The sequence below is a fragment of the Trachemys scripta genome, chromosome 15 (genome assembly GCF_013100865.1).
Source record: "Trachemys scripta elegans isolate TJP31775 chromosome 15, CAS_Tse_1.0, whole genome shotgun sequence".
NCBI lineage: Eukaryota > Metazoa > Chordata > Testudines > Emydidae > Trachemys > Trachemys scripta.
The window spans coordinates 6,049,126-6,066,074 of NC_048312.1; the positions used below are offsets into that span (position 1 = coordinate 6,049,126).

At 44.0% G+C, this 16,949-nt stretch overlaps 1 protein-coding gene across 1 annotated transcript in view; it reads left to right on the forward strand.

The window, feature by feature from the left end:
- Nucleotides 1-12,093: 12,093 nt before the first annotated feature.
- PPP1CC (protein phosphatase 1 catalytic subunit gamma) overlaps nt 12,094-16,949 on the forward strand; it is a 31,320-nt gene continuing 26,464 nt past the window's right edge. Inside the window, exon 1 of the mRNA XM_034791174.1 lies at nt 12,094-12,249. Coding sequence (XP_034647065.1) covers nt 12,195-12,249 — 55 coding nt within the window. The 5' untranslated portion in view covers nt 12,094-12,194. The remainder of the gene's footprint in view (nt 12,250-16,949) is intronic.

The window sequence follows — 16,949 nt, forward strand, 5'->3', positions numbered from 1 at the left end:
ACCTTGTCTCACATAAAATTATAGACATTTCAGTGGCAGATTTCAGTCACGTTACAATGTTTATATTAATCACATAGTTCTGCTAAAGCACTGATGACTGAGGCAAACAGCAGTGGGCTAGTTGCCTTGGTCAGCTCTTCTGCTGCGTGAGAGACTGGGCGAGTTCTTGTTATCCTGGCTGCTTACGCCCATTATTACAGCTCTCTCCTATTGCCCTGGTTTCAGGGTACAGCAAATAACAGCAGAGTTATTACAGTTTCACCAAGTGACTCACTCCATTTTGCCTTTAGATTTGATTTCCTCATCACCTTTCTGTTTCTCATGCAAATATTATGTCTGGCGCCTACTGTATTGCAGCTAACTGGGAACATTCCAACCCTTGCATGCAACTTTCATCAACAAAACTCTTGATACAGTTAGAGAAAGCTTGCCCACCAAAGATGGCCTGAGCTTTCTTAAATAACTATGAGTAGCAAGTGGCTGCAGTATGCATCAAGCCAAAAGTTACCAAAGAACTTTATATTAACATATATTTGATATTTAGTAACTTTCATCCTAAAGAATTGCACAAATTATGTACATAAAGCCTCGTTGAAATGCAGCCACTTCTGGGGTGGCAGCCAGCCAGCCATCACTGGAGCAGAGGAATTATTTGGCCAGTGATACCTCTTCCTAAACAAAAGGTGCTCTACATGAAGTGGGTAAGATTTAGAGGGGTTAAATCTTATTCTAATGACATGCTGCTCATTTCAATTAATTATTTCAGGAGGATAAAGGCTAGGGTGAACCTTTCTGGGATATAATCTTGCAATACTCCAAGAGCATAGGTTTCCAAGATCCAGGCAGAGATCTCTAAGCTCCTTTAGCTGTAAGGTTCAGTTCAAGCCCAATAAGCATATTTGGAAAAAGCAGTGTGCATATGACTGAATGATGAGTCATTGAACCTTCTATACCCAGTCTGTTTAAGGCAGATGGTGGGTTTTTCCAAAGTGAGACACACTGGGAAAAACAGGGAAGCCACACAGGCATCAAAGGGGGTGTTGGGACATGCAAACCAGGCTCAGAGGACAGGACGGAAACTGCAGCAAAAGCACAGAGAGGACCAGGAGCCATTGGGCATGGGAGAGAAGTAGAGCAAGACCTACAAAAGGTCCTTGTAGCTTCTGCAACGAAATGAACCACAGACAAAATCATTTGGGAAAATGTATTTTTTTCTGTATTGTCCAACTGGCACATCATGCAATTTAGTGTCAAAAAAGATTCCAAGGTAGCAAGATGATCAAACAATCCAGAAAGCATATAACGAGACACTATTTCAGCAAACAGCATATATTTGAAAAGTGGGCTCTAATTTCAGTTGCCTCCATCTTTTGGGTGGCCACTGGAAGCTGCACTCAGTACCTCTGCATATCAGATCCTAAATGTCTCAAGTTGGTCACCCAAAAACTGGGACACCCAAAATTAGAGACCACTGTTGAAAAAGGGGGCATTAAGACAGATGAGCCTGTAAAATGGGACAGTAATACCTATCTCCATCAGAGGGGGACTGTGGGACCATATTAACTTCTGCTAAATTCTTTGAGATTTCAGAAGGAAGGAACTTGGGATATGCTAATTATTTATTTTTATTATCTTCATCTCCATATTTAGTCAGTGACAAAATCATCTCCTTACAGGTCTATTTTGACCAGGGCCAGCTCCAGGCACCAGCTTGGCAAGCAGGTGCTTGGTGTGGCCACTCCGGAGAGGAGCGTCAGGTCCAGCCATTCGGTGGCAATTCGGCAGACAGTCCCTCACTCCCGCTCAGAGCGAAGGACCTCCTGCCAAATTGCCACCGCAGATCGCGATCGTGGCTTTTTTTTTTGGCTGCTTGGGGCAGCCAAAACCCTGGAGCCGGCCCTGATTTTGACATCCTGTACGGAGATGTTTGTCCTTCAGCCAGTCACTTTTTTATTGCCCCGCTCTAAATTTACATTGTCTTGTATTAGCTTTAATATATATTTTGTTTGTCCTGTACGTATTTTATTCCAAATCATTGTCTAGAGCACTGAGTGACTTTCTGGGCTTGCATGTGGAGTGGCTGCAATGCAAACAGATTCAGCAATCCATTGAGCGCAAAGCAATAACCCCTACATGCTCATGGGCATTGACATTAACGATGGTTAATCTGCAAGGTTAAGTGGCAGACAAAGAAAAAGAGATATTTCAACTGAAAATATAGATGACCTTTTCATGAAGGAATACAGGCTCCTTAAATTTTGACTGAGCCACTCAAAAACAACGGCAAGTGGGACCTTGTTGAACCTTTTTCATTTTTGTTTCTTTAAAAAATGATACTAGCAACAACATTGTCCTGGGAAAGACATTTAATTACAACCATGCAAAAAGAAGTCAGCCGTAGCTTTTATTGCCTTCAGAAAGCTTGATGCACAAACAGATTCAAAATTAAGGATTGACTATCAGCCAGTGGGCCCCTAAGGCTGTCTGGTGACCTACGTGCTACTGAGGGGAAAATAAACCCCACAGCAGTAGCTTACAGTGACAAAGGTGGATGAAATTCATTGGCAGAGTGCTATAAGTCTGTATGAGAGGTGAATACTGCAGGTATGTTGCATCCTGATGAAATGAAGACATCTAATTGTCCCCTTCATGCATGGCTAAAGCTGCTGTCAAAGGGATGCAGCCAAGCAGTGCAGAGCTGTAAACTAAAAAAAAAGTTTACAACCCTAATGTAGTGGTCTCCTATAACAGCGGGAGTGGGGAAACACAAGGGTGAAATTTACTCTTGTGTGGAGGGCTAAAACAAGGTCTAGGGACCAAGTGTGATCCCACTTAAGCATTCAAGATAGGGATTGAGTGGTCCATGAAACAGGAGAGGACCTAACAGGAAAAAGTCCCCTCCTTTTCACTCTAGCAACTGTGTGGCAAGACCTCCAAGCCCTAACATAAACCTCAAACATTTCAGGAGCACCGTCACCTGCCTTTACATACATGTTACTACCCTGAGTTAATTGGCAACGAATTCACTCCTGTTACGAACTTCTAGTGCAGACAAACCCTGGTAACTCTAATATAGATAAACCCTCAGGGGCCAGAGAAAGCAGTTGGTAGAGCTTCTTCACAGCTATTTTCTTTTCTCTTATTGGGGAGCAGCTGTAGCAAGACCGGTTCCTTTTCACAGTGCATCTTTCTAGGAGCAGGTGCAGCAAGCCTATGCCCTAGGAATTTCTTCTTCGCCATCTCCACATGAGATAGTGGTAACGTCTTTCGCCTCTATTGCTCTGCCAAAGGATCCCTTGGGAATGCCGCACACTTGCCTAGTCACAATTGTTGAATTCAAAGAGCCGGGGGAGTGTCAGCCCAGTGGAATCCATTTATAGCAGAGGGAGACTTCATTGGAAATGGAAGGCAGCTTTACTGAAAGGAGTGAAAATCCATTGAAATGTACTGAAGTGTTTCAAAGGCTTTCACTATAAGCAAGACCACTATAAGTATATTCCGACTATGGCTGTCTCTACGTTAGACACTTCTGGGAAATCTTTCATTGCCCTAGCATTGATGCAGTCTGGCAACCCATTTTGTAGCATTATCCAGCACTGATTAGGTAAAGTTGAGATTCGCTGTCGACAATTGAAAAATATCATTGGCAGTTGCTAACAATGGTCATTTCACCCCAGAATATACAATATCTTGGTCTGAAACATGGTTGTCAAAGTCCTAAGAACCCCTTTGTCAGGATTTCTTCATATCTTTTAATGCCCCTTTTCCTTTGCTGTTAGTACAAATAACCCATTGGAAATGTAATACTTACACCTGTTTACAAAGGAATTTTAATTTAATGTATGCACCTTGCTCTCTTATTATCAGCTGCCATGTTAAAATAGATGCTCTACTCATTGGGCGGTTTGCCTTGGATTTTTTGATTAAATTCCCTTTTTAGGAGGCCCAATCCTGCTCCTATTGAAATCAGTGGGACACTTGCCTGAGGACAGACTGGGGGTCAAGTTCACTGCTACTCTGAGGGCCTAAACCAGTGCTATCCCACTTACGCCCCCCAATGAGGATGTAAGTGGTGTTGGGGATTTGTGTTGTCTCTGTGCACAGGAGTAAAATCCACCTGGAATAAACACGTAATGAAGGCTTTGGGATGTGGCCCGTAGCGTCAATGATAGTTACACCACAGCTTTCCCTCAGAAGGATCCTGAAGCCCTTGTCTTTATGTGGTGGAGCCTGGGCCGGTGCAACCATTTAGGCGACCTAGGTGGTCGCCTAGGGAGCTAGGATTTGGGGGGCGCCATTTTCTTTGGCAGCGACCGCGGCGGCCGGATCTTCGCCGCCGCCATTTAGGCGGAGGGAGCTGGGGCAGTGGAGCGCGGGGAGGGCCGCCTGCAGCAAGGGGGGGGCGGCACGCAGGGGAACTCCCCGCCCCAGCTCACCCCTGCCCCGCCTCCTCCCCGAGCACACCATCGCTGCTTCACTTCTCCCGCCTCCCAGGCTTGCGGCGCCTAAGGGGTGGGGAGCTGCCACGGGGGAGTGCCTCAAGGCGGAGGGGGGGAGCTGCCGCGGGGGGGGGCGCCTCAGGGTGGGGGCTCACTGATGGGGGGGGCGCAAGGTGGAAGTTTCGCCTAGGGCGCGAAACATCCTTCCACCGGCCCTGGGCGGAGCAGATCCCACACCTCGGTCAGGAAGGCATTAAAGAGCTCGTCTGGGCACAGTCAGCCTCAGCTCTGTGCACCTGTGAGCGTTGTCAAGCCTGGAGATGGGCAGGTCCTGAAAAAGGAGGATCCCTGCCCAGTGCAGGGTGGCAGGATTGCAACTCAGCGTTCCCTGTAGTGATGCCAATTCAGATGTTTCAGGGGAGCAAATTCTGGTCCCCACCTCCTCCAGCTGGGACCCCAATCTGGTCCCCAGTCATCTCCCCTCCTCCCACAGGGACCCTGGGTCTCCCTCAGCCCGGAAGTCTCCCCTCTCTCTAACCCACATAATGCATGAGACAATGCTGCCAGGAGTTTACTTCTCAGTGGACTTCCCTGTGCTCTGCTGTGTAGGAACAGACTCCCCGCGCAGCAGGTTGTGACACCATTTGGCCTGGCTGTCCTTCCATCCGCACAGAGGGGCGGTCAGGTCAAATTTCAGTGGCTTTGTGACTCCGTGCACCGGGTAGCAACATCACTCATGGAAATTTGGCCCTGCTGCCCCCCTGTCAGTAGGGAGGGGTGGCCAGATCAAATTTCAGTGGCATTGCGACCACACAGCTGGGGGTTGCTGACTAGAGAAACAGCCTGAGCCCCTGGGCTGCCCAGGTCCTCTCAGAAAGGAGAATGGCTGGTACTTTTCGCTCTTTTTTGGCTTCCCAAAGGCCCACGACTGCTTTTTGTGGGCGGGAGAAGCATCCTGACTTCTGGCGTGGGCTACTTTAACTCCACCCTGTACGGGTGCAGACGCCCTGAATAGCCCAGCTGGAGGGCTATGCCCAGGACTCTGAGGCAGGAGCACTGCCTGCCCTCTCCCCAAGGGGGCACTAGAGAGGTATAGCCTACTGTCTCCATGCCTCTGAAGAAGTGAGGTTTTTTACCCACAAAAACTTATGCCCAAATAAATCTGTTAGTCTTTAAGGTGCCACCGGACTCCTTGTTGTTTTTGTAGCCTACTGCAGCTTACCTAACTCAAATGAAGCCACCTCAGGGGTGAACTGGCCTGTTTGGCAGTACCACCCGATGGATCACAGCAGGATTTATCTATCTGCAACGACCAGGCGAGCCGATAGGACCCTTATTCAGATGGAAGAGTGAGGTCTACTGAGTTACCTGCGATTTCCCTGGAGATGTTTTCATTTTTCACCTCTTTCAGTGGGATGCAGAGATGCTTTCTTCTGTAAATAACTGTATTAGAGAGATCCAACTCTCTTAATTCGGGGTGAAGTCAGGTGGTTGCTGAGCATGGCAGCTCTCTCAGGAGGCAGATACAGCACATGTTGCACTTGATCAATACTTCTGACAACCCGATCCTACAAAAGGCAAGAGCCAACATCTGAAAGACGTCATCCTATGGCATTACTGCTGGATTCCAGGAAATCCTGAAAGCAGCAGGAAACTACAGGGCAAAGAAACAGCCTGCAATGGCATGTCCAAGGCATCTGAATGAATTCAGAGGGATCAGTCATTCAAAACTGGCTTGAGTCACACATTCCTCTGAATTCATTCATATACCTTTTGGTGTAACATTATGTAATAACAGCTTTGCTCCTGAAAATCTGCCAGTTTACACTAATAGAAGAGCTGAAAGGAGGAGGTGAGAATGAAAACAAATAAACACACGCACAAACAAAATAAAGGCAGCTACCTACATAAGGCCAGGTTCTCAGATCGTGTATGGTAGTGGAAATCCAGGGTAACTGATTGAAGTCAGTAGGGTGACTATGGACTGACACCAGTGTGAGCGAGATCAGAATCTGGTCCACAGGCAGGAAAGGAGGGAAAGGGAACAGTGATTTCACATCCCCTTAACTACGGTCATCTAACTCCAGCATGGGGAATAGCTTGACTGTATTGAGATTCCTGCCTTCAGTAGCTCAGTGAGCGCTCATGCAATCCCATTTTGCATTTCATGCATACTCAAAACTGCCATTGGAGTCAGTGCTAATTTTGGATGCATAGAAATGAATGGTCAGGCCCCTTTCTATTGTCTTTTTGGCAGCCTAAACGCATGACTGTGTCTCTGGCTGGCATTGCACTTACTGTACTCACAAATTGTTATGCCCTTTTGTTCAATGTTTAGGGATTCCCCCCTCCCCAATGTTTTGTTGCCCCAATTTTGGTCTCTGGTTTCTTGCAACTCATTTTGTTCTTTCAAGTGCCTCAGCTGGCTTGTTCCAGACTGACTTTTTTCATTCTTGTGCCTCCTCTTCTTCAGTGGTGTTTTTTCCACTCTAGGGTACAAAGGAGCTCTGCCCCCCTTGAAACCAGGAGAACAGAACTCAAGGTACAATGTACCTTCATCCTAATTCTATACACTGCTCTTCTTTATAGGCCTTGCAGACAAATGTCCAGAGAGCCTGATTTTCATCTCACACTGGTGTGAATCAGGAATAAATCCATTGAAGTTAGTTGGATTCACTGGTGTAAAATCAGTGTGAGAGGAGAATCAGGTCATGTTTCAGGACAGTCACTCTACTGTCCCACTTGCATAGTGCACATTTCAATGAGGGGCTGCAAAACAACTGCAGGTTGTTACTGACCAACTAGGCCACCACATTAAGGCACCTAGGAGCACTTCATTAAGTGCCTTCTTCAATCCATGTGAAACTAACGCAAGATACAGTGCCACACCTACATTTTTGAACTAGAGCTGCCACTTGCTCCTGTTTTAGCATATGATCCGGACTTTTCACTGGGGGAATTCAGTTCCCTATGTTACAAAGAATGTAAGTTCGTATGTTGAGAAGTTCTTGGATGCAAAGTGATCACAGATCGACCAACTTATTAAAGTGAACGGGTGTGCTTAAAACGCTCTCCTTTGTGACCAACAGCGTGAGCAGAATTGGTCCAAAATTTTCCAATGGAATGCTTTTCTGTCAGAAAATATTGGTTCATTGAAACCAAAGCTTCCTGTGGGAACATGTCAATTTTTACAAAATTTAATTTAGAGAAAATATTAAAAAGCGTTTTGATTAGATCGAAATCTTCCTCTGACATTTTCAGACTAGAACATTTTAATATATTATATTATTTCACTTTTTTTTGTTTTGAAACAACTTTTTGTTTTGAAATTTCTTGTATTTGATATTAGTAAAAAAAATGTTGAAATTGAAACGAAATGTTTCAACTGACCTGAAGTAAATATTTTTCAAACATGTCACATTGTGGGAAATTTCAAAACAATAACAAATGTCAAAACCATGACATTTCGTACAACATGAAAATTCTGGTTCCTGTATAGCGCCAGACAGGAACAGCTCAGCCCTGTCTAATGCAAAACAACTGCATGCAAAGGAAAGGGCTGATGCCTCAACCCACTGTGAGATCCTTCAGTTCAGAAGGAAAATGTGGAGCTTATGTGCTTTCCTAGGTTTCGTACATAGGGGCTGAGGGCTCAAACAGAACTATGTATTAATCATTGGAGAGAGAACTTAGTGTAGCTTCTGGAAGGAAGCAGACTATACATGTTTGACTATGGACTCGTCTACATTCAGTTTTTGCACCAATTAAATGGAGGGGGCAGAGGCTCAAGCTAGTTGGTTCTAGCAACAGGGCAGTGGTTTCTTACTTGGGATATCTGCACAGGGAGCTGCCTGTGTACAGTTTGTCCTGACTGCTGTTCAGAGAAACAAGACTGGTGTTTATTTTGTAAATAAACAAATTACACTAAGAACAAATTGAACTGATTTCTGTTCCAAACAGGAAACTGACTTGTATGGCCCCAAATTTGCCCACTGCTCAGCCAAAGGGGGCAACATTACCACCAACCGGTGGTATTGCTCAGAAATTTGTCCTTTCTCAGATTTAAATGGCCGCTGTCTATAAAGAAACATCTGAGGCTTCTGGGTCAGCAAACTTTTTTTAGACATCAAGATTGAATAAAATGTGGAGAAATTTTCCCTAGATGGAAATGGCAGGATAACTAGCTGTAAACAATAGGAGCCATGGAAACACACAAGCCACGTTTGAAAGTCTAGCTAGGGAAAGCCAACATTGATTCAGTTTTATTCTTAGAATGTTTGCAAAATCCTGGAATTCTTCATTTAAAACACATGGAATTTCATAGATGCAGCAAATATGTAACCTAAGTCAATGGGGACTGTGGATAATTCACATTTCTTATGATCAACCCATTCACAGCAATAAAAAAGAGCATTCATTAAAAAAATTAGCCCCAACAGCCCAGATTGAGACAGTCTACTACAAATAATGCAGTTTATATGCTTGTAACGGAGGAGAAAAATGGGTAGGAAAAGGTATTTCATATTCAGGCTTCCAAAGAGTTCTAAACCAGTGATTTATTTATGGAATAAATAAATCACTGGTTTAGTTCCTAGAGGAGAGGGAGGAAGCAACCCAAAGGTCTTGAAGCTGTGGAGCGAGACAAATAGCATGTCATCATGCATTTAGCAAAGTATAATGAAAACCTCAGAAAAATAGAGAGGCGGGGAGATATATGTTCTCTAGGCTGGAAAGTTATTGAATGCTTGAAACCAGCAAGCTGAGAGTTTAAAGGATGGAGGGATTTCCCTGCCTCTTTCTCCCACAAACACCCTGAAGCAAATAACTGGTGTGTGTGTGGGGGGGGGAATTAAATTAAAACTATTAAAAATACTTTGGCTGTGCCCTTTTTTAAAATCAATGATGTTGTTGCCGAGTGAGACTTGCTATTTTCTGCAAAGAACAATTAGTTGACTTCAGAAAAATTCATTTTAAAATGGCACTTTAATGACTGTGTTTTGCAAACAATGTATTTTATTGATATGAATTGTGGTTTAGTGTTAGAACAGTCAGTGTGTATGTAGCACTGTCAGTGTACATAGTGCTTTGCAAAAAAGGGCCTGATCCTAAACAGGGTGCAGAGCACCCTCAACCCCTGCTGAGGCCACTGGGAATTGTTAATCCCCTGCACTTTGCGTGATCAGATTCAGAGCAGGGCATATTCCCTGCCCTGAAGAGTTTATGTTCTAAAGGCCAATCCTGCATGCATGCAAGTAACTTCACACAGGTGAGTGGTCCCACTGACATCTTTGCTGTCAGGATTGAACCCTAAAGACCTGATTCTGCAAGGTGCTGAGCCCTGCCAACTCCTACAGAAATCAACAGGAGTTGAAAGTACTCAGCACCTCACAGGAGGTGCTCAGGACCTTGCAGGACTAGGTCTCTAAGAGAAATAAGATGTGGAACAGCAGTTGAAATATGAGAGGGGATGAAGACCTTATTGCCAAGGAGAACAAGACAGGAAAGATTCCTTGGAAACAGGGGGCCAGATTCTCTGCTGATGTAACTCTACTGAGTTCAATGGAGTTAGCTGCCAGAGAAGTTGACCCATGGAATTAAAGGAGAGATTTAAAAGAGAGAAAGGGTGTTTGGTGGGCAAGAACTGGGAAGTTGTTCCAAGGGAAGAGGCAGCATGAAAACAGATGCAAAGCAGTAAATGGAAGATGGAGACAAATAGAGCACTAAGAAGAAGGAAGAAGTTTAGGGAGTGAAGGAGTAGGTGGAAATGAGGTTTGAATTTAAACACACAAATTTGGAAAATACAAAAGTTGAGTTTCTCATAGCAACTCATTACACGTGGCTGGCCAGATCCTGATCTCAGTCACATTGAAGACAATAAAGTTACTCCAGATTTACATCAGTGTGGGGTTATTTTGGATTTACACTGGTGTTCTGAGATTAGCATTTGACTCTGGGGTAACCATTAGGATAGACATTCACTCCAGAGCTTAATTTTAAAGGTGCATTTTGTAATCAGCAAATGCCTGTGGTTACCTATGGTCTCTACATCTATCACCTTCCAACTGCTTCTTCATTATTGGCTCTAAAATGTGCTGAGATTGCAAGTTTCTTGCTTCATCACCATGATCAGCCTGAACTCTGCTCTGGCCCCACCATGATAATGAGTTGTTATGATTATTATATAACTGCTGTGTGAAGAATCGAGCATGTGTACAGTGGAAGCAATTTATCTTGGAGAGGGGAGGAGGAAACTGGATTGGCAGAGACATCCCTGCAAATTAAATTAGGAGTAAATAAACCCATTAAACAATATTCAATCATGGATGCAAAGCAGTGAGCAATAGTAAAGGCCAGCACAGACCATCTCACTGCCAACGCAATATGATTTGTCAGAAACTCAGCTGATTTTAATTGTTTTTGACTTTGCCTCCAATGTGTTTCTACTACATATAGAATAAAATACTTTTAAATATGGATTAAAATAAAATATTTTTTAAAGGATATGCTCATTTCTTGTGCCGTCCTACAAGAATTTCAAAGCACTTAACAAACATCCTGGAAATAACTACAGGCACAGAGAGACTCACATGCATAGATACTCACTCATCTGCGGAAGTATTGGCAGGATTGAGGCCATTACTGAATTAAGTTTCAGATCACCTCTGGGAGGTAGGTCAGTATGATTTACCCCATTTTATTGATGGAGCAACTGAGATTCCAATTGTGCCATGGGAGCCCCATGGCCTGGCCACATGCCTACACCCTCATAGAGTTCATTGGAGGATAAGGGTTTCAGAAACAGAGAAACTGACTTCCCCAACACTACACTGTGAGTCATTGCCAAAGCCAGGAATAGAATCTGTGGACCCAATTGTGCAATATGCTCGGCAGTCAGAGCCCTGCACCCATGCATGCAGAGCCCTGCTGAAGACACTGGGAGCTCCATTTGGGGTTCATTCATGTTGGGCACCTTGCAGGACCAGGACTTTAATCTCTTGAAGCTCTGTGCTCTAACCAACAGAAACCGTTTTTTACAAAAACTCCCCACATCTGTGGTTGTCAGACAGCTGTTTTCCAGAGTAAACCCAGATGTTCTAAGTGGTTGGGCAGGTCTGTTTAAAAGAAAAAAGTGGGAGTCTTTAAGCAATAGAGCAAAAAGTCTCAAAATATGTATTAAGAACAGCACTTAATAATCACTTGAAATAGTTATTGATCATTTTTCAGTTAGCATTGTCGTCAATGGCAAATTACGATTGATATGAATGAGTTATGTGTATTATATTTATGGATTGTTATTATTGATTCTATTAATTATGCAGGATTGACAGTAATAATAATCTTCGCCCTTATTGGCTTGAGCTAGTCGATTAGGAACCAGATGTGCACATCTGGGGAATCTGGCTGTGAGCTGCTTTCAGAACGCCCCATCCTTTGCAAGGCTACGGGCACATGCTGGCTTTAAAGCTCAGGTCGGATCTATTTCCCTGCTCCCGCCCCCTCGCGGCGGAGGGATTCCGTGAGTGCGGGACGCCGGTAGAGCGAACCCGCTCTCGGCGCTCTGCTTATAAAGGGTTCCCGGCTGCCGGGCCGTAGCACTTAGTGTTCATGCGCCACCAAAGCTTCCTGAGAAGGGACGGCGGCCATTTTGTGCGGTGCTGGGTCGCTGCTGAGAGCGGCGGGCGGGAGGCAGGCGAGCGCCGGGCCGGCGGGCAGCAGGGCGAGGCGAGGCGGGGTCCGCATTGCCGCTGAGAGGCGATGGCGGATATAGACAAGCTCAACATCGACAGCATCATCCAACGGCTGCTGGAGGGTGAGGGAGCGGGGGGACCCTGGCGGGAGAGCGGGGCCTGGGGGTAAGCACGGCGGGGTCCCTGCGGGGATGCGCTCGGCCCCGCCGGCTGCAGCAGAGGGAGGGGCCGGTGGGGCTGGAGCCTGTGGCAGGCTCGCGGCAGGGGGCGGGCTCGGCGCGAGGCGGGGACTCAGGGGCCGGCGCGGTGTGTGGGGGGCGGTGAGGGGGTCTCTCGCCCGGCCCGGCCCCTCTCGGACAGGGCTGGCCGCAGCGGAGAGGCGCTGAGGCGCTTTGTCTGTGCCCCGGTGACCTCCCGGCGTTGCCTGCCCCGCCGTCTCGCTTCCTCCGGCCGGTCTCTGCGTGTTCACGCCGGGGTTTTCTTCAACGCCTGCCCGAGGGAAAACCGGTGGCCTGGATGGAGCTGCTGGGGGCGCCCCACACCCCTCTTGGCAAGCGGGGGGCGAGTTTGGCGGGGTGGGGGAGCAGAGAGAGGCTCAGAGGCTGCATGTCCAGTAGCCTGCCCCCCGCACGCATGCGCAGTGGATGGAGGCTTGGCTGGGCAGTTATGGGGGGGAAATGCCGCTTGTCTCTGTATAAAGCGGTGGTTCTCAACCAGGGGGCCGGTGTCCCTGGGGGGGGCCACGAGCAAGTTTCAGGGGATCTGCCAAGCAGGGCCGGCATTAGACTTGCTCAGCCACGGGCAGAAAGCTGAAGCCCAACCGTATGGGGCGGAACCCCGGGGCCCCGAGCCCCGCCATCCAGGGCTGAAGCCAAAGCAACTTAGCTTTGTGGGTTCCCCTGTGGCATGGGGCCCATGGCAATTGCCCTGCTTGCTACCCACTAAGGTATGCCCTGGCTTTTGTATGCAGAAAAACAGTTGTCGTGGCACAAGTGGGCCATGGAGGTTTTATGGCATTTTGGGGGGGCTCAGAAAGAACAAGGTTGAGAGACCTGGTCTAAAGGACAGAGACTGAGTCTGTTGTGGCGGCCTTTTTTAGAATAATCTGGGAGATTTTCTGTTTGTTCAGGTGGGAAGGGTTACAATTTTTAATTAAAACATTGTAATCAGTTATTTGTAGGAATACAAGCCTCTGACCATGGGTGTGTAATTATGAGTTTTAGTTTATAAAGCCTCATACTTGATTTTTTTTAAGTGGAAGTGGGCTGGTTTTGCACTTCTAAATGCCATTTTATTGAAATGGTTTGTCGTACTGTCCATCTGTATTCCATTGGGGGTAGGCGATAGGGAGGTACACCCAGTGTCTACTCTTTCCTAAATAAATATGGGGGTTGTGGTGGGTTTAATTTTTTTATTTGGTCAGCATCTGATTAAAATGGTTTATTAATCTTTGACTGGGGTACAAGGTTACAAAGTAGCCAATGGATATTCTCCTTGGAATAGAAAGCCAAATAATTATTTAAAGAAGAAAACTGGATTTATCTAGTCTGTCTCAAGTCTGTCCTTGCACTCATATGTCTGGACTTACCTTGGGAGAGCTTGGCCAGGATTTTAATTTTTTTCCCATTTGGCACAAAGTAATCTAAGACTTTGCTGAGCCAGATAATAGATAAATGCCTTTCATCTCTTCCTTATTGTAAGATTTTTTTGACCTGGATAATGAAAGGCCAAGGCAAAGGGACAATTGTGCTGCTATAGAAATTTAGGATTTACAAATCCAGTTGATTTGGTTTGTGATTGTGCTACATACATACATACAGAGAGGGATTCTTATCTCTTGTTTTTTCTCTCCCTAATATAATTAGGGAGTTTATATATATAAAATTTATTGCATTTCTTTGACAAGCTTAGGCAGAAGTGTTCATGAAACATTGCTGCTTTTTGCAGGTGCGCCAGCTTCTTATTTCAGCACATTTGGTGTTTAAAAGTTGTTTGTATAGTGGCTACTTACTGTAGTTCTTGTTTGCCTTGCTATAGCATAACTATCAGTAGTTTTTTCTGGGAAAACGTAAATGTCAAAGTTCTTTAACAAGAAAAAGTAGTTCAAATGTTAAAAGGTAGAACAAGTAGTAAGATGTATTTGATATTTTATATAATGTTTGTTTGCTATCTAAGACTTTTTGGGTTTGGATGGGAATGTGAAGGTTGCTATCTTGAAATTAGGGCTGTCAAGCAATTTAAAAAATTAATCGTGATTAATCGCACTGTTAATAACAGAATACCATTTAAATATTTTTGGATGTTTTCTGCATTTTCAAATATATTGATTTCAATTAAAACACAGAATACAAAGTGTACAGTGATCGCTTTATATTTTTATTACAAATATTTGCACTGTAAAAAACAAAAGAAATAATATTTTTCAATTCACCTACTACAAGTACTGTACTGCAATCTCTTTATCACGAAAGTTGAATTTACAAATGTAGAATTGTGTACGAAAAAATAACTTCTATTTTTGAATGCAATGTAAAACTTCAAAACCCCAGAACAGGGGTAGGCAACCTATGGCATGCGTGCCAAAGGCGGCACACAAGCTGATTTTCAGTGGCACTCACACTGCCCGGGTCCTGGCCATCGGTCTGAGGAGCTCTGCATTTTAATTTAATTTTTAATGAAGCTTCTTAAACATTTTAAAAACCTTATTTACTTTACATGCAATAATAGTTTAGTTATATATTATAAACTTCTCAAAGAGACCTTCTACAAATGTTAAAATGTATTACTGGCACACGAAACCTTAAATCAGAGTGAATAAATGAAGACTGGATACACCAGTTCTGAAAGGTTGCCGACCCCTGCTTTAGAGTCTACCAGTCCATTCAGTCCTATTTCTTGTTCAGCCAGCTGTTCGGACAAACAAGTTTGTTTACATTTGCAGGTGATAATGCTGCCTGCTTCTTGTTCATAATGTCACCTGAAAGTGAGACTAGGCGTTCGCATGGCACTGTTGCAGTCGACATCGTAAGATATTTACATGCCAGATGTGCTAAAGATTCATATGTCCCTTCATGTTTCATCCACCATTCCAGAGGACTTGCGTCCATGCTGATGACAGATTCTGCTTGATAACAATCCAAAGCAGTGCGGACTGACGCATGTTCATTCTCATAATCTGTGTCAGGATGCCACCAGCAGAAGTTTGATTTTCTTTTTTGGTGGTTTGGGTTCTGTAGTTTCTGCATCAGAGTGTTGCTCTTTTAAGACTTCTGAAAACATGCTCCACACCTCATCCCTCTCAGATTTTGGAAGGCTCTTCAGATTCTTAAACCTTGGGTCAAGTGCTGTGGCTGTCTTTAGAAATCTCACATTGGTACCTTTTGTGTTTTGTCAAATCTGCAATGAAAATGTTCTTAAAATTAACATGTGCTGAGTCATCATCTGAGACTACTATAACATGAACTATATGGCAGAATGCGGGTAAAACAGCCAGAGACATACAATTCTCCCCCAAGGAGTTCAGTCACAAATTTAATTAATGCATTATTTTTTTAACGAGCATCATCAGCATGGAAGCATGTCCTCTGGCATGGTGGCCGAAGCATGAAGGGGCATATGAATGTTAAGCATATCTGGCATGTAAATTTTTGAATTAATCGCGTGAGTTAACTTCGATTAATCGACAGCCCTACTTGAAATACTACATAAATAGTACTTTAAAGAACTCACCAACAAGGTACTCAAAGGATATGGCCAAGTCACTGTACTTACCACTACAAAAATTAGCTGTATTAACTAGTGTTGCATTGATTAAATGCCAAAGCTTTAACATTGAAACTTTATATAAAATCAAGAAATTCAAGAGAGGATTTTAAACTGCTTGGGGCAGGTATTATTTTTCTAGATTTAAATCACTTATAACACTGTTTACAAATATTAATAACAGTTCCCACATCAGCTAGTTGTGCCCCCTTTATATGTATTTCAGTGTATTATATATTTACTCCTATTTTAATATGAGCTATAACAATCAGTTGCTATATGGAGTAGAAACTTAATTTTGTTATAAATCTCAATGATATTGGATTAATGTAACCTTCTGTATTTAATACCATTTTTTATAAACGAAGGCCAAAGATCCATTTTTGCATTCAAGTAAATAGCTGTTTTGAATAGAAGGGTTAAGTTGCGATTGTGTATCTTAAAAGGGAAATAACATATAAAACCCACTATACTATTTTAGTTTTTACAACTTCCCAACCCTTTTTTCCAAACGTGGGAATGCCGACATCCCCATTAACTATGTAGGTAACATATTAAAAGTTAACTTGAACAGGTGCATTGATCTAAATACAAAAATGTCTTTATGCTCAAATTCTCTTAAAGTGTATTTCATCCCAAAAGCCTCACCACCATTCTTTTCTTCTTCCACTCAGTAAATGTTCTTTGGGATTCGCTGAGCAAACTTGAGAGAGTGAAGCCCAAATGATGATTTCTGGATTATAACTCATCTAAAAAGAGGCCCTGGATAAAGCTCCTCCTCAACCATAACTACAGCAGCACTGGTAGCACGACCAAACTTTTACTTCCATTAAAATGTGCTAATATTTAGGTGTGCACATATGCATATATCTGAAACTATTGCATAACTTCATATAATTATATACCAATCAAATTCCCCTCAACTGAATAACAGGTCAGACTGGGTTCTCCATTGATTAAAAGTTTGTTCTGATGGATTACCACATCTCTCAAACCTAATCCTAAAACCCTTTAGTGAAGGCTTAATCTTTAGAGCTATCTTGTATTTCAGTACACCTGT